The 18647-nt window shown below is 34.1% G+C and overlaps 1 protein-coding gene across 3 annotated transcripts in view; it reads left to right on the plus strand.

Annotated features, from left to right (window-relative positions):
• Nucleotides 1-15707, plus strand: part of LOC134535948 (GTP-binding protein 2) — a 50958-nt gene extending 35251 nt beyond the window's left edge. For all 3 annotated transcript variants that reach the window (XM_063375368.1, XM_063375370.1, XM_063375369.1), the window contains exons 8-9: nucleotides 5038-5225; nucleotides 7225-15707. In XM_063375368.1, the coding sequence (XP_063231438.1) occupies nucleotides 5038-5225; nucleotides 7225-7488 (452 nt within the window). In that variant the 3' untranslated portion in view covers nucleotides 7489-15707. The remainder of the gene's footprint in view (nucleotides 1-5037; nucleotides 5226-7224) is intronic.
• Nucleotides 15708-18647: the final 2940 nt, after the last annotated feature.

An 18647-nucleotide genomic window follows, 5' to 3' on the forward strand; every position in this document is an offset into this window, starting at 1 on the left:
ACATTTGTGGCTCAAAACTGTAACACATTTGTAGAGCTAATTAATTTTCTTGAAGGAACAAAGTATCCTACTGCTCATCAGTTGTGCACAAAATTGAGTAAACTGCAAACTACTCTTGATGTCTTGGCTAAGGGAATATTTCCTGAAAATGTTGAAGACATTTTGGCTGAAATGAAAACTGTCAACTCTGCAGCCCTTAAAGAGCAGTTCAAGAACACAGCTAAACTCAGTCTTATAAAACTGATTGATCTGGTGAACACTGATCCATCTCGTCAACTATTTCTGGGAATCAGCGCTCTAATGAATCCTCAAAATGTAGGAAACATTCGTGTGGAGGAAAAAGAATTCCAGAAACATATTGGGAACCTACCTTTCCTTTGCAAGGTGCAGAAGACCTTTGTAGCGACAGGCTACATCACACTCCAAAACCTGGTTTCCCAAGAGCAGATGAAACCGCATGTGAACTACATAGACATGGTGGACATACTATGTAAAATGAAATCGGATTATCCTGAATTTGCAGCTGCTGCTTTAAAGTTAATATGGATACCTGCAACGAATGTGGACTCAGAAAGATCTTTTTCTAAGTATTCTGTAGTTGTAAGTGACAGAAGAAGATCTCTAAAACCAGAGAATGCTGAACTGCTGACAATGGTGGCTTTTTCCTGAGCTTAATTATATTGCATTTATAGAACAAAAGTTTAACTGTAGTTTCTATTTTAGTTAATTTAGACTCTCTCCTGAACTCAGGAACAGTACTTACCTGCATAAGAATACTGAATATTTTAGTTGTTAATTTTTTATGTACTCTCAACATAGTATTGTTTAATGTGCATATTTTAAGTCTCTAACCACAAATTATTGAAGCATTTGATCAAGGCAGCTCTGCTAGGTGTGTACATGTTATTACATGTGTTTTAATTTTTTATGACGATAAAGACGAAATCCACAATTCTTAATGACGAAAAGTCCTTTTTCATAACACCATAAAATCTTGGCTCTATGTATGAGGCATTAAAAACTTACTTAATATAGGCTTTGTACATTAAGGAATAAAACCTAAAAAAAATAATGAATTTGTTTGGAAGTTTACTTCTTCACAATGACGAGTTTATTTTATCGCGGCATACTGCTGCCTTGGCCGGGCAATACCAGCCCTATCTCAATCCTCCAAGTTACGTTCGACGCCTTCAGCCAATGATTGCCAATGAATACCTTGGGCAGTTGGCATATAGCTCCGCTCCGCTTCTCAGACAGCAGGCAGTAGCTTAGTAACCTGGTCGGCTGGGGATGAGATTTGCCAACCAGCCTGCTTACCAAGAACCTGGACTCTCGACACATTGATAGAATCTTTTCTTAATTAGTCCATCAAGTATCACACCAATTCATTATTTTAAATTCACACCACGTATTGCAGTTGATGCCCGGTGAAAGTAAATGTCAATTTTCATAAAGGCAATTTAATTTTTTTTTGTAATATAAACTTCTCTGATTCAGCTTAAACGCAGCTTACCTTATGATGTTATCTATTTTTATTATTATTAATTTAAAAAACTTTACATCACATCTCGACAACTGATGCATAATTGTAATATAAACAGTAACGGTTATTCAATAATTGTAACTGTGCAACCACTTAAGGTTAGTTTACGATTGAGCAATGAAAATTTAAAACTTGTACTTGACCCTGTAGGTACACGGACAATTATTTTAACAGTTTATTATTGACGTAGGTCTAGCCAATAATAACCAATGTAAACAAAAGCAGACTGAAGTCATATTAACTGTCTTTTTAAATAAATTTTCGTAGCAAAGGATTGTACGTGGTATCACCCTATTATTACTTAAATAGACAATATAACACGTAAGATTTCAATGCATCATTTAGGAAATATAATAAATGCCAGTCTTTTTTTATTATGTTACCGATGTGTTTTCAGTTTATCGAAATTCAATATAGGCCTAATTTTAATGTGACCTTTTTATAATCATGAATATTACTATTCAAATACCATACACCAATATTTAAAATCACTGGCCCGATAATATCACATAACCTAAACATGAAATTTACTGGCAATAGGTAGATGCTTAGTTGAAATTAGAACTATTATGGCTATTCGAAAATAAGATCTGCACTACTACTGAAGTACCGGTACGCTAATAAAAAAGGGGAGATATTGAATTTTTTTGTAATTCTGATAGTAACCTAGAGGCGACTCATATTCAAATTGCATAGTTGGGATATCAGCAAAAGAAGTGCTCAGTTAAAAAATTACAAGACATCTGAATATATAGGTAATTACTCACACGATACAGTGATACATAAGCATGATTTATAGATTTTTCAATTAGCGCCTAAGGCGCCTTACAAATCTAGTGTTGGTGTCAAGAACCAATCATATCAAACATTTGACTGTAAGCCAAATGCGCAATGCTTCCTCCTTGGTATCTGGAGACGCAAAAGTATTTATTATTTTTATTCATATAAGAATGTACAGTTAAATTCCATTACAACAATTTTATATACCTACTATCAGAACCGTCTTGCATTGTCGGGGGGAAGATGCTGACTTGAAATGCAGAACACAGTCATTATTGATGATTTTATTTGATTTTAGCTCTCAAATAAATAATTTACCACACAAAAATAATATGCAAAGTAATTACCTTGACATACACCACGAAACTCCATGTTCATGTCATCAGTCACTAGTTGTCAAAGCTATTTTTACATCTTCTGGTAGAATTAAATTTTCGTCTTCATCAGGCTCGCAATTGGCTGAAGAAGGTGGGATCCACAGTCTGACGGACATGTGCTGCAAATTTATTCTAAATTGCTGGACAGATGGATTTGAACCATGACCACATCTCTGGCGAATAACAGAAAATAGGTTTTCAAGTGGATCCTGTTGTAGCCTTGACGTCAAGAGGAAATGTATGCCCTCTTCTTTCAGATCTTCCCACAACAATAGAACACTAGTTATTGTTAATTGAAAGTTGTTAAATGTTGGAGGTGATTTTTTTCTTGTTTGCAATTTACCAGCCTGCAATCCACTTCAGCGACATGATTATTATTAATTTTTTTGGCTACGGATTAGACTCTGAAAGTGGTTTTCTTTGGGGATTTGGCTCAGTTGTTTATTTACTGTTTAAATTTTCGAACAAATTATTCATCTTGCAGACAAACTCCGCTGTAACTATTGTTTCTTTAACATTTGTACATTCAGCCGTTACTTAATGTGCCATTAATGCTGCGTAAACCAAATGTCTGAACACCTGTGCAGCTAATTTTACACTTAATTTGTCGAAAGCATTAGGATGTTGTCTTTGAAAGATTTGTGCAATGGGAGTGCATGACTTGATGTAGGCTAATGGACATACGCCATTGCTATGCTCATGTATGTCTGTAGAAGAAAACTACATAAGACACAAATGACAAAAACACAAATTAAGCAAAAAAATTGCTGCTGTCAGGATATAAAGACCACACAATATTCCACAACAGGAATATGGTCAACAAACAAAGAAAAACATAGAAAATGGACTAACAAAAACGAAAAAAAAAACCACAAATGATGACAGCACAAAAATACTGAACCCAAATAATTCAGCACAACAGTTGAGACGAGACAGAAACACAGCAAAACTAAAATACGAAACAAACAAATAGTTTTCCAAAAACAGAAAAGAACGAAAAAAAAAATACACAAATGATGACAGCACAAAAAAATTGAACCTAAAAAAATTCAGCACAACAGTCAAAACGAGACAAAGACACGACAAAACAAAAAACTAAACAAACACAATAGTTTTCTAAAACAGAAACAAGCGACGTTTCGGGAACTGGAATCTGCTACACTTTCTGGGTCAAAGTCAAAGTTGCTGGAAGGAAATATTACCAACACAGAAAATTATTACACAATATGTAAATATGTGTTTCTATGAAGAAACAAATCATGCAGCAATTTGAGGTACTGATTTTACAAAGAACTGCATTAAATGACAACTATAGCAACTATAGACATGCATCGCAGGGTAGGAAAACACCCCTTCAACAAACGTTGCATGCCGCAATCAAGCAATTTTTCATGCAATCAAGATAGTCGAACAACACAGTAAAGAGTTAAAATCTCATTGAACCGTATCGTCCGTATCTACATTTAATGAGTCCATGGTGAGTGATGTAATGGGCAGGAATTTTTAAAACTAATGTTGGCAGTATAAGTAAATTCCTGCTAGGTTGCAAAAAATACAAATTTGCAATTTATTTTCTTAATTTTTTTTTTATAATTTTATGTGAACTGATGCCAATGCCATTCATTGATTTAATATTTTGGTTTTTATTGGGCAAAATACATAAGTCTGTTTTCAAATATGAAGTGTAGCTTAAACTGCACTCTTACTAAAACATCACACAAATGATGAAATCATTTGCTATAGTAAAGTGATTAAGAACTTTTGATCAATGCCAGAACATTTTATTGATTTACAAGTGTATTGAAAATTTTCGAGTTTTTCTGCAAACAGTGCCTTGTTCTAGAATTATGGTGTTTGTTTTTTGAGAGACTGTTTGAATTGATGTACTATTAGGAATTTACATCTTTTAAACAGGAAGGTCATGAGAGGTGATAACACACAGACTACGGATAGTAGTAAAGGAATTGTTTTGTTGTATGTTCCTTGTAATTTTTGTATTCTAAATCATTGTAAATAAATTCGCTTTGTTTGGGTTTTTTTTTTTACTCTATTTTTCCCCCTGGTGTTTATGTCCTTGTACAGTGTGTTTTTTGCTTGTGTATTTTTCCTGTTCTTGATTATGCTTTTCATTTGGCAAGAAGGAACTTTATAGTTTGGTATTGCTAGTTTGTAGGTGCCACGCACGGTTTGTGTATATTATTTTTATATGTTATTGTCGTTCTTATTCTTGTTAGTATTAATATTGTATGTTTTCCTTGGCCACGGCCTCTGTAATCTGTCCTCATTTAATAAAGTATTTTTGAAAAATAAAAACCATGGCACGCCTACCCTGCGCAGGTCCCTTGGACGACGGGCAGTTCCTGCCGGTGGAGGTGCAGTCCATCCACCGCAACAAGGCGCCGTGCCGGGTGGTGCGCGCGGGCCAGAGCGCGTCGCTGGCCCTGAGCCGTGCCGTGCCGGGGCTTCGTGCCGGCATGGTGCTGCTGAGCGCCGAGGCCCAGCCCGCCGGCTGCTTCTTCTTCCAGGTGCGCCGAGCTCCGGGAGACTGCCTCGAGACGTCCGGGCGGGGTCCGTTAAAACCCTTTGTTTCATAGTGGTATTTCTATGATACCACTTTATAGATATGTTACTATTTGCAATGTTCCAGTGTTATTGCCGAAATACCGCGCGTGAGTAAGCCTTGTGCTGCTATCTGGTGATCCTAGCAAGAACAAGCGACGTTGGCTGCTCTAATTTTTTCCTTAAAAAGTTACACAATAAGATTCTAATTTATTTTTAATATATTTCTGTGTGCCTCAAAGGGTTTTAAAGAAAAGCATTTAAGAATATACTGAGAGTAGAGGAGTAGTTCTATTTTTGTTTGTTTGTTTTTTTGTTGTTCTGAACCGTAATTTTAAGAGGGTGAAAATGACTATGAAGCGTGTTTTCAGGAAAAATTTTTTGAATGAATGAAGTGCTCGGTGAAGTTTCTTGAAAGATCTCAAGGGACCTGCAGTGCAATTTTTTATCTTCATTTCTCCGCAATGTAACGCCATAGTTACTGCTCAAATCTCATAGTGGTCCTGTGCGTGACGAGAAGATTGTGCGCCAGTTAAGAGCCTTGCGCTTAGAGGAGACACTGCACTGCAAGCAGATACACCCCAGACTAGGCCCCTTAAATCCATATATTAGTCTTTTGTGGGCAGGATCACTAATGACTTCTTGGTTACTGGCCTCTGTCTGGTCGAAGCAAGCCGGCGGCCCTGCACGGCCAATGGCATCGCGCGCCGTGTCATGTGCCGTCCACTGAGGTAGGGCATGCCACACGTGCCTGACCGGATTACAAGGGTACCCTTCGTCAAGTCCCCAAGAATCGTCCTTGCTCAGCGCTCTTATCTATTGCCTTTGAATATATATACTGTATAGAAGTCGCCAGCCCAGGTTAAAATTTCTAATACGCCACCATCTCTAGGGCATCCACTTTTGGTGGTCCCTAGCGGACAAGTGTCAAACTCTTCAAACACCCCTTCCCCCTCCTGTTGAACGACCTTGAGCTGCAGTGAATGATAGATAGGGGGTGCAGGGAATGACAGCGGGCGACAGTGCTGCGCTCTAACGTGTAAATAACAACTAAGACGATACAGGGCATTACGGCAGCGCACTGCAGCGGTGAAGTTCCCAAGCTGCTCATCATACGCTTCTGAAAAACGTAGAGTAAATCCTATCCACTCGCGACTTCTATACAGTATATATATTCAAAGCTATCGCTGAGTGGCCTTGGGAATTCCGCTGGCCGCCACGTGGAGTGGCGTGAATGGGCACCGCCTTTCTCGAATGTTTCGGGCATCGGGTCGGCCCAGGAAGACGCGTCATGTCACAACCACTCTCGTCGGTTCGAGAAGGGTGCCCCGTTTACTTAAGCAGTGACGCTGACCTCCGCGGGAGTCCCGCGACGAGTTCCGTGACAGTTCCGCGAGTCCCAATGGCGGGTTTCGCGACAGTTCCGGGCGAGTTCCGAGAGTGAAGGGAAGTGCGACATTGGCAAGGAGGGTGAGCGAGACCCCCTTGAGAGTTGTGCGACGTGGAGCGACGAGATCGAGAGAGTGCGACCGAGTGGCAAGTGTAATTTTTGAGCTAATACAGTATGCCATTCGAGTAAAATTTGTTTCACGTAGACTTTAATACACGGATAAAATGAGTTTTGAGTTATGAAAAAAAATGTTTTTTTGATCTAACTAATTGTAGACGTAAAAGTAATTTAGCTTATTTTGAATAATTTTAATTGTAGTCGCAGATTAATTGTTACTTATTAAAAAAAATATGCATGTATTATGTTGCAGAAAACCAGTCCTAATTTCTCACTAAATCTACTTATCTTCAGACGTGTTACTTTTTTTTTCCATTCATTTTTATTTAATGAGTTCCACTTGATAAACAATCAAAAATATTATTTGATTTGAAATGTTGAATATTTTACGAATACTTGCAGACTTCTCTGCCTTTGAACCCTGTGAAACACACAGTTAATGTTTCCTGTCATTTCAGGCGACGGTGTGCGTGCTGTTCCACGCGACGGCCATCTTCCCCGGCTTCCAGACGACGGTGCACATCGGCAACATCCGGCAGACGGCCGTGATCGAGGGCATCATGGCGGCCGGCGGGATCCACACCAACGACCGGGCGTCCGCCCTGTTCCGCTTCGTGCGCCACCCCGAGTGCGTGCGCGTGGGCATGCGGCTGCTGTTCCGCGAGGGGCGCACCAAGGGCATAGGGAAGGTGACGCAGGTCTTCCCCGTGCAGTCGCCGTAAGCTCGGCCTCGTTCCGCCGTGCCCGAGGGCCGCCGTTTGTGAACAGTGCGGGAAGTAGCAATTGGATCTCTCTTCTCTCTGCGTCGCGAAGCGCATTGGCGTTGTTCTGCTTGAGCCGGCACAAAGTTCACATGTTACACGTGCAGAAAAACCTTTCTGGTTTTTTTTAGTTAATTAATATTTTTTTTAACTGGCTTGATAAGAGTACATATTTTAACACGCATGGCTTCAGTCTTAATTCAATTGACGTCACGAAAATGGGGAATTGTGTAAATTATATAATGGCTGTGTGCTGTGCTTGGTAGGTAGGTTTTTATTGCGACTTAGCATTTCTGTCTAGGCGGGGGGGATAAAAAAAAAGTGTGATGATTTTTTTTTTTTTTTAACTTAAATTCGTGGAGATCTAGCCATGAAACAGGGTTATTGTGAACTTTAGGTCTCTCGTGAAAATATTTTAACCTCGAGTATACATTTTTATTCTCTGGATTATTTCTGTTGTGTGTGTTTCTGTTTAACCATTACCTTTTAAGTATTGCAGTAAAGTGTTGTCATAAGGTAATGTAATAAGTGATGACAGTTGATGGTTTGCTGAATATTTATATTGCGTGGTACGATAATTAGCAAATTTTAGTGATAAGCCATATTGTTGCTGCTGAATTTATTCTCAGTTAAAAAAAAAATAATTATCAATTTTAGTATCTTAAGTACAAGTTCTGCGTTCTATTCAGTGTCAAATTATAGTGCCAGTTCTTAGCATGAAAATAAGAAAGTTTATTTTTTCAAACGGGAATTCAATTTTTTTAAATGTGTGTGTGTGTTTACCATTCAGTGTGTTTTAAATAGGTATTAAATAGGTATGTAATAAGGTATTAGGTAATTATCTGAATGTATTTTATTGTATTTTTAGTGTTGAGTTCTATCATTTTGTTGCACAGATTAGGTTGTGATTTTTCAATTATTTAGAACATTGTCTACTGTATCTCTTTCTTGCTTTTCTCTAGTGTTGCATTCCAAGTTCTCTACCTTACTGTACTGTACCTCGTACCTGTACTGTGCTAGTATTAAATGTGCACAATTTGCATTCATGCTGCTTTTTCATACCCATTTAATGATGTGTAATAATTTTTCCATGTTTAAATGTCACATTTTCATTGTTAAAACTTTTTTAAATTAATTAATTTATATTTTATATTTCAAAAAAAGCGGAAAATATCTATTTGGATTAGTCATATAAATATTGCCGATGTTAACAGTATACTCTTTATTCTTTAAAGCAGCCAAACTTTGGCCATATATGGCGTATCAAGTCTCAGAGCAGCTCATTATACTATAATAAGAAATCACAACTTAATTTGAAATCAAATAGGATAACATATTCTAGCAAAATTTTAATGTGTAAAATATACTTTTCATTTGCCATAGCAGAGACCTGAAATTTTACTGTTGTGAGCCAAAATGGAATAAAATCAGGAGAAAAGCAAGACGGAGTTTGTTGCTGATGCTAAAATAGACCATATGAAATGCAAACTAGACCACTGGACATTAAATTAAAATTTTTTTTAAATTGCACTTCACTGGCTATCATTGTCTTAGTGATTTGGGTTTTATGACATTTGTTAGTTGCAGAATATGTGAAGCTTTAATATTAGTGTGCATATAGTTTTTTTTTTTTATGTAAGTATATAAGGATCTGAAGAACTTATAACACTATATTGATTCACATCTTTACAATCGAACATTTTCATCAACATAATATTAAAATTTCTGACAGCTTTTGACACTCGTAAATTCACTATGTTATTGTTGATTGATAAACGTAACTTAGAAACCGGACATTTTTCTGTTACAGTTGATAAGCTTTGTACGTTCGTTAGGAGCGCGAGATGTCGTGGAGTTATACATCCATATTTCAAGGAATCCCAAAGTTCATTTTATGCCAGTATTGCCACACAGAGCACCTGTGCCATTGAACCATTGCACATAAAGTTTATTTACTATTTATATGTGCTTTAGAAAGGAAGAGTTTAATAAAAAAATATAAAAGAAGAATACTAAAGGTGAAGCTTAACACAGTGGAGCCTTATTACAAAGTACCTCATTTTAAAGAACATATTTTCATATCCCTAGGTTTTAGTAACAGTCCAGTACAAATTACTTTCATTAAGTACCAGATCTGTGGGGTTTTTCAGGTGTGTTGTATTGAAATTTCATTGTGTTTCTGTTGATTCTACAGAGGTAAATGTAGTACATATTTACACCAAAAGTACAAACTATACAGGTAAGAGATAACCACTAATTGGCCTGCGTTATGAAATAATAATTTATCATTGGTTTTTCATATTTTTATTTAAATTATCCTTCAGGTGAAGATTATATATTTTTTTGTTTACTCATTTTTTTTTTTTACGTATTATTGCATTACAGTTTTGAAATTGGATTTAGCCTTTACTGTAAAATGAAATGATGTAGAAAATTTTTTTTAATACTTCTAGATTTCGAGGTTTCCTGCATTGTATCCTACTTTTATGTGGTCATGAGTTAATGTTCATGCAAGTTTCCCTTTCCTTTATAAACGTAAATACATTAAGATTTGCTCTTAACTTGCAAAGTAATTTTAATGAAAGCATTATTATCATCTGATATTTTTAAGTATTAAATAAATGTATATAATTGTAATGGATTTGGATTTCAAAACAGTTTAAAATTGGCAACTGCCAACTTAGATTTTTACCTCTCAGATTTGTTTATTTCAAATTTGTACATTCAGAGGTAAAACTAACCAACTCTTTACAATAATTCCTTCCACACAGGCATATGCAGGAAAAGAATTTTTCCCAACTGTTTTTTCATGTAGGCCTATGGAGTAGGTTACACCTTATTAACAACTTTACAATATTTTAAGCATGGGTCATTTCCACTGCTACGCCAATTCAGTATCTTTGTATTACTAGAGTAAGATTTTACGGTGTTTTAAAAATATTTAATATTTTTAGTACACGAGAAAGTTAAAAAAATATGAAAATTTAAATTACTGTTAAACTAGAGCTAAGATATGATTTTTAATCTTGACAAATTTTGTTATCATTTTTATTTTTAAAGTAACATACAATAAGATATTAAATTACTCAAACGCCAAAATAAAAAATGATGCTACTGGAACTAAACTTAACATAACTTTGTAAGCGGTGGGAAAAAAGTATTTAATTGATTATGTGGTTTTAATTTTGTTTTCTGGTGCCACCATATTTTCACATTTAATTTTTACTTTTTTTTTCACTCTTATTATTTCAATACTATTAATATGATTCAAACATCAACATCCAATGTTTAGTTTAAAGCAGAAAATCATTATACATTTCCTTGTGATGTTTCTTAATAACCTTTAGGCATACTATCTGTAGGGCATCAGCTATAGACTGGTTTTGTAAACTTTACTTTGAAGAAACCATACATGGAACTAAAAATTTTTTTTTTGTTACTTAATTCATGATATTTTAGGTTTTTAAATAAAATCCTATTTAAAAGATTTATGAAATGATTTTTCTATTTTTTAATAGGCAAAATGAGATAATTGAGGTGAATTTAGCTGCATTAGTTACATTGTGTATTAACTTACATTTTGGTGTTTGGATATGTATTGACGTTAATTAGCTGTTATTTCGGTTTTATCATATCACTATTCGCCTCATAATCTTGCCTCTACGTATAACTATTATGTGAAAATTACGTACATCGTATCTTAATCCTTTACGAGCTCAAAGCCTGCGACTGCTAACAGCTGTAGTAGTTAACCGTAGTATAAAAGGGTTGATATGCACGGAACCTTAAATAAATTTGCATTGAGCTTTAACCTTGAAAGTAATTATAAAAAATTTAAGTTTTTGAATTAAAAATAATTTAATTATTACATTTCTATAATATAGATGCATTGAAAGTGAAACTAGTACATGATTACATTACAAAATAAGATTTGTGAGCATTAGAAAAATTATTAATTAACATAGTCTCAGATATGTTTATTTCTGTTGTAGAAACCAGATATTTATAGATTGTAATTGAAATGATATTTCAACTCCACCATTTAAGTAATGAATAAATCTATCTTGTAAATTATTACATTTTTTTTAAATTTGACTTGCATTGTATATGATATTTTATCTATTTCAATTGGTAAGTTTGTCCTCGTTTAAATTTTCCTAAATTTTTTTCTGTTATTTTTCTGGTCCATTAAAAATTGTAGTAAAAGGGGCTTGCTTTACTGTACCTATTTGAAAAACTAATTTGAAAACTATGATAGGTACAGTAAGTCCTCGGTTTACGTCGGGGTTACGTTCCTGAAAACCGCGACGTAAATAGAAACTACGCAAAATGAGCCATGTTTCATGCCACCGGCCGGCCACGACCCAAGGTCGGCCGGAAGCGCTGGCATACAGACGTGACAACGGGCAATTTTATCAGCAAATGACAACAGACAGCGTGGGAAACAAGTCCAACTAGTACTTCTCAGCTTTATAGAATGGTTATTTAACCAGCTGCTTTATTACCTTTATTGATTGAAATATAAAAACAGATATATAGTACATACTGTACGTAAGAGCAGGAAGCGTCCCTCATGATGCATGATAAGATAAGGCGGTGAACGTGTAGCTTACGCTACATAGCATAAATTAACTACCGAAGGAAACAAAGAATTATAAACGAATTATATACGGTGTTTTGGTTAAAATAAAGATTTACGGTCATTGTAAACGACGTTATTGTGAATCGGCGACAACTTAAATTGAAACATGAGTACTCAAACATTAGCGACGTTAATCCGAAACGACGTAAATCGGTACGACGTAAATAGAGGACTTACTGTATTTGGATTTTCGTCAACAAATACATAAATATAGGTGGTTTTATTTATGTGCACACAATTATTTGCTTACTATCATATGACCATATATAAATTTTATCAGCCAGTATGTTCATAAAAACCATTTTACTACCATAGCTTAATAGAACCACATTAGTAAATTAGCAAAATAAATAGTCACTTTAACTAATACATATTTTGTTGTATCTAAATATTTAAGTTTTAAATTTACTGTATAAATATACTTACACTAGTTGCGATGTACATAATTAGTGTAATATTAGACAAGTTTAAGTGCAGGTGAATGCTATATTTTGTAAATTATGTTGTTGACTGGTCATTAAAACAGTGGATGTGAATTTTTTTAAATCAACTAGGTTTTAATGTTTTAAAGTATTACATATTTATAGATTTCTGGACATCAAGTTTTATCAGAATTTGTTGTGCTTTAAGTAAGTTTTTGACTGCTGCAATAATTTGTCGTGATAGTTTGGAGAAGTTAAATATAGGCTTGTCCAGAATGAAAGTAACCATTTGGTCATTGAAAAAAATTAACTAGTGAAAAAAAAGTTTTATTGAAAGTTTAGTTTACTACATATCTACATCATATCTTCACAAACTCGCCATTCAGTTCCAAGCACTTTTCGCAACGCTCTACCAGTTTATTTAACTCCTCTGCATAGATTATCGCCACCTGGAAATTAAACCGGTTGATAATTGTAATTTTGTACATTTTGATGTAATTGTTGACTCACGTTTCATTAAATCAACCAAAAGGAAGCCCATTTCGTCTAAAAAAAAATGGTAAACATCATTTTTTGACTCGGGTACGGAGATTGCTTAAACTTTTTTTGTAGATGTTTACTAAGTGCCTGTACTTAGACTAGATACATTGCGTATTCCATGTCCATGATGCGTATGGCCAAGGTGTCTGTTCCTTTCCCAGGCGGCGAACTTCTGTGCAGAGAGTTTAAAGAACTGGTGCAGCTTTATGAAAAGTGCTTGGAACTGAGTGGTGTCTATGTGAAAATGTGAAGTAGATATGTAATAACTTAAAACTGTCAATGAAACCTTTTTTTTTCACTGGTTTATTATTTTTTTTTTTTGCTGACGAAACGGTACTTACTTTCCCTACATGCCTCGTAAGTATCTATTTTGATATATTTTGAAGGCTAAAGTGCTCTATTATATATACAACAGAATGTAACATGCATAAATGTGTTGACAAATCATGCATGTACTGGTCTGTTCTGTGAAGATGGACATAACACTTGCAGGTGAATGTTTAGCATTTTTTTTTTTTGCATTGCTTGGATCACATTTGCCATTTGTTTAATGGTATTATATTTTTTGTCATCTTCTTATTTATGTATTTTGCTCTTGCCAAATATTCTTGCTTGCCTTCATCCTGATATAAGGATATTCTGCAAACACTTATGTTTATGCATAGTGGTTTTAATTGGTATGGTAATAAAACTTTTACACAACCACACAACTTGAACTTCAAAATTTCGACAAGTTTTGATTTGTCTTTGATCTTTGTGAATGCTGTATATACATCTGTAGTTAAAAAATGTGTAAATATTAACAAGAAATTAGCTATTATTGTTCTCAGAACTCCCATCTCAGATTACAACTGGAAGGAAACTGAAAAAAGTTGTCTACATTTGAATGTAAAACAAAGTTTGGTTACGAAATGTTGGCAACATTAAGATTCTTTGCAAATCTATGTGTTTATGAAAATTTCTTTTTGATTTATATTTTTGATGTACGTACTGTAAACACTTCAGAATATTTCAAGCATAATAAGTTGAAATAATTTAGCTATTGACCTATTAATATACATTTTTACCCTTTTAATAAGTTTTTCCCGTATATAAGTTTAAATTTCTAACTACAGTAGACTCCCAACTATCCGGGTGCGGGTTATCTGGTTTGTGGGTTAAACGTGCCATATTTCACTTCCGTAAACCATAAACCAATTAAAGTTTTTAATTTACTTTTAGTAATTTTTTACTTCATTTATTTTAATTTTTGTGTATTATTAATCTGACAGCATTTTATGCTGCGATTCAAGACGAAAAAACGCCGCCACACATAGTGCATACATAGTTGGTGAGTGTTAGTACGCATTATGAACTTGTGTTCCACATGCCCTTATGAACTGCGCTCAGGTTGACGCCGGCACATCGCGACTGTTCTGTGACTCATGCAAGCGATAACCATCCTGGGTAGTTTTAAGGCAGCAGTCTCATGGTGCGGGATTTTTTTGGGTGTCATAATCTTTAGATAATAAATAATAATAAACACAAACAAGTGGTACTTGACATTCAACAAATATAAAAAATTACTGACCAGCTAGACGTAAAATACGACTATGGTTTAGTGATACATATTGCAGCTTTTTCTGTAAATTACGTTTAACACTTTAGTACTTATTGCTTACAACTTTAAACAGTGTTTGTCTCGGTAGTCGTGATAAAATATTTTTGACCACACAGTTTTTTTTTGAACATGGCTTTAACCATGTTTTTCGGTTATCCATGGACCACTTGCCAGTCATTGTCCCGGATAATCGGGAGTCCACTGTACATTGAGAAACTTCCTGACAGGGATTTACTTTACTAACAACTTGGTTTGCCTGTTTTAACCCCACCATTGAACAAAGAATATGGGTAGGGACTCATTAGTGCAATTCAGTGTGTACTAGGTTATTTATAAAAAAAATGTTAAATTTATAGCAATAATTTTTCACGTGCAAATTGTACGGTTTGGATCAAGGAATCATATTTTTATATACGTCCTGTTTGGAATGAGTATAGCTCATATTCTTGTGTGAAATTTATGTGTTGGCAATTCAACATTATATATTTTGAATGTTTTGTGGTTGTGTTAAAAGATTTTGATTTGTGATTTAGGTGTAAAATATTTTAGTGCTATTTCATTTCACTGATGCCTGTTTTAAGGCATAGCTATGAAAGTTTGTATTGTGTGGTATGTTTTCACCTCCATGAGGTTTTAGTCTGGTTTGCTGTGTTAGTGTGCATACTGTCACATTGTCACAAAAAGCATTGAGATAGTGTGATAGTAGTGATAGATAATTCATATTATAAATTTTATCCTAGTCTCATAGGTTTATATTCTTACCAAACATTCCTATGTATTTTAGGTACAATCGATGCACCCATAATATTTTATTATTAATCAGTACAGTGGAATTTAATTTCCACTCGTGCATTAAAACAAAATTCACTCCTGCATACTGTTGAGTAAACATGTACAAATGTGTGTGTGTGTATGTGTGTGTGTGTGTTTATATATATATATATATATATATATATATATATATATATATATATATATATATATATATATTATTACTAACTAAATCAAAAACTTTTAACAGTGTTAGTGAAATAAGTGAATAAAGTGCAAACATTTTAAGTTGTAGCAAGTAAAGAAAATATATTTTTAGTGCTGATGTGTAGTGTTTGCATTATTTATTGATTTTTTATTTGTAAAATGAGCTAAAACACACTTAAACATGTAATTTGCAAGATTAAAATAAGAGGTAACTAAACATTTTGTTACAGATTAGATTGTCTAAACATTTAGATGTTAAAATGATTGTTTGTTGTTGCACATTTGACAGTTTGATTCAAAAGATTACATTAAACAAAATAAATAACCCGTGGTTTCATTTTTCTTTTTGGTACCTTACCCAATTTGCTTAGTTTGGTTCATTTAGAATCAGTAAAATTTATTTTCGAACTTTGAAATATTTTTTCTGATAATTTACATTCAAATAAAGAATAGTAAACAATGATTTTTTGATCTTGGAATGTGACTTTGCCATCAGTAATTTCTGGGGGTGTGCAAAAACCATTTTTTCTATTTGAATCCAAGTCAAAGATGAAACCCTAAATCTTAACAGACAATTAATGAAATATTGTGCTAAATTAAAAAAAGTTTCATATTAGTGCTTCATCAACATGTACTGCATACCACACATTAAGTGAAAACAGTGTGGAAAACATTTAGTCAGTTAACATGTTGCCACTTTCTCAATCACCATTCTGGTTAATTCATTTTATTTCCCTGTAAATTGATCACAATAGCACTCTTGAATTTTTTTATAATTAGTCTAAAACCTTCTCCACAGATATTTACTAAATATTATTTAACAGCTGTAAAAGGTAATGCAAATGTACATATTTATGATCACTTGTGTGACCTTTTACAGCTCGAAAATAACGTTTAGTATTCTGGTGAGACAATTTGTGACCCAAAATTTACAGAAAAATCAGTTAACAGGAATGAAAAAAAAAAATTAATAAGCCTCTAGAACCATTTGACATTGGTACAACCCTATTAAAAAATTCTTTTTTTATGAAAACCTAGCACTTTATTGAATAATAAAATATTTAGGATAAATTTTTATATCATATGAAATAAGTACGTATTTTATTATTTCTTTTCAATTATGATGGCAATGTACTGGTCAATAATTTTGGTGTTTTTTTTTTGTTTAATATTTTTTTGAAGCAGGATTATAATTATCATTAAAAAGTATATTGTAATTTGTTTGTGAGATAAATTAGCTATTAGATAATACACATTTTTATTTTCAAACACCAAGAATTTTAACCAATATTTTATTATGAATAGGCTCAGCTATGATTTGCATGGTAAAATAATACAAACATGAATGAAAATAAATACGTAGGTTTTTTGACTTAAAAAAAGAAAATGTGTGAGGTATTTTCAAATAGTTTTTAATTTTATAAACCAAACATTTCACTACAATACATAATGATTCATGATATATAAAATTGTTATTATGTCACTATCATTTTGATTAAGGAACACACACAAAACTCTTCTACATAGTTGAAAATAAACTAAACGTTTGACTATATTCTATTTATGGTTTGTAAAATCTTCTACATGCCATTAACCACAGAATATTATTTGTCATCAGAGAGAATAATATTCAGATTATTATACGAACGACTTGTTCAATATTAGTGTAGTGAAAGACTGTGAGGTGAGTTCGTGCCTGGCACACAGGCACAAAACAACAGTAACACACAAATTATTTGAAAACTACTTCGTAAGATTGTTTTCAGTCAAATGATGAATTATACACGAGCCATAAAAATACTACAATCATATCTATTATTTGAAGATTACGAACATTTGGTTTACACTTGCGAAAATTGTAAATACATTGTGTAATGTGTCAACGTTCGGACATTATTCAGTGCTAGTAGATTTAAGAGCCCCACACACTGCACAGTACATTGAAGCCGTGGCAGTAGCGCTACTAATGGGGCAGCGATACACTCCCGTCGTACACACACCAAGGCGAACGAGAACAATAAAAGGCGGCTTCTACAGAGCTCATGGTTGTGATGCGAGGCAGTATGCATGGTAAATTGTGCGTGCCATGTTCGTACCGCAGCGCCGCTGTGGATAGTTTTGCAATACTGCACGAAAGAAGTGACAGTAGGCACCACTCTGGTATGTACGCCCTCGTATAACACTGGTGTCATGTAACTTGTTTGTTGTTTCAAATTGGACAGCTTTCATAACATTGTATACCAATGATCATACACAGTGGTTCTCAAACTTTGAGAAGTCGGGGTGCGTTCAAAATCCTCCAAATCATTGTAGGCATATTACATACAAATTTCTGAGAAATATGTTATTAAAGTTAAGTTAAAAATTACAGAAAAAATAATACAGTAAAAAATGAAATATACCTCAAGTTTATTCAAGCTTGTTTACAAACAGAGAAGACTGAGTACAGCGCCGTACTGAACTAAATCACTGTTTACGTAAAACCGTAGTTATTCAAATAACACATAATGATGATGTGTTAACAAAAGTAGTGGTATATTCATAATGAAATGGTGTAAGAGAGTAACTAAATTTATTTATCAACTAATATTATAAACCTGAAAGTTTGTATTTTTGTCACTCAATAGCGCTATAACCGCTGAACGAGATGGCATACGACTAGCTCATTACCTGGATTAACACACAGACCACATATTACTACGAAATTTCATCTCTAATGGAGTGAAAAAGGGGTAAATTCATTTTCATAACAGAAAATCATAGGTTATAGACATAGTGAGTGTGTTTCATTTTTCTATGTCTGCCACACGATCATACATATATATGTAGTAAGGTCTGGCAACTTCCTATCCTCCTTGGTGAGACCCATCCGCTTAGTGGAGCTTTGGTGGCTAGCGAACTACCGGTACTAATAACAGTTTAGTTCTGAACTTCTGTA

Source organism: Bacillus rossius, chromosome 10 (assembly GCF_032445375.1).
Source record: "Bacillus rossius redtenbacheri isolate Brsri chromosome 10, Brsri_v3, whole genome shotgun sequence".
Taxonomy (NCBI): Eukaryota; Metazoa; Arthropoda; class Insecta; order Phasmatodea; family Bacillidae; genus Bacillus; species Bacillus rossius.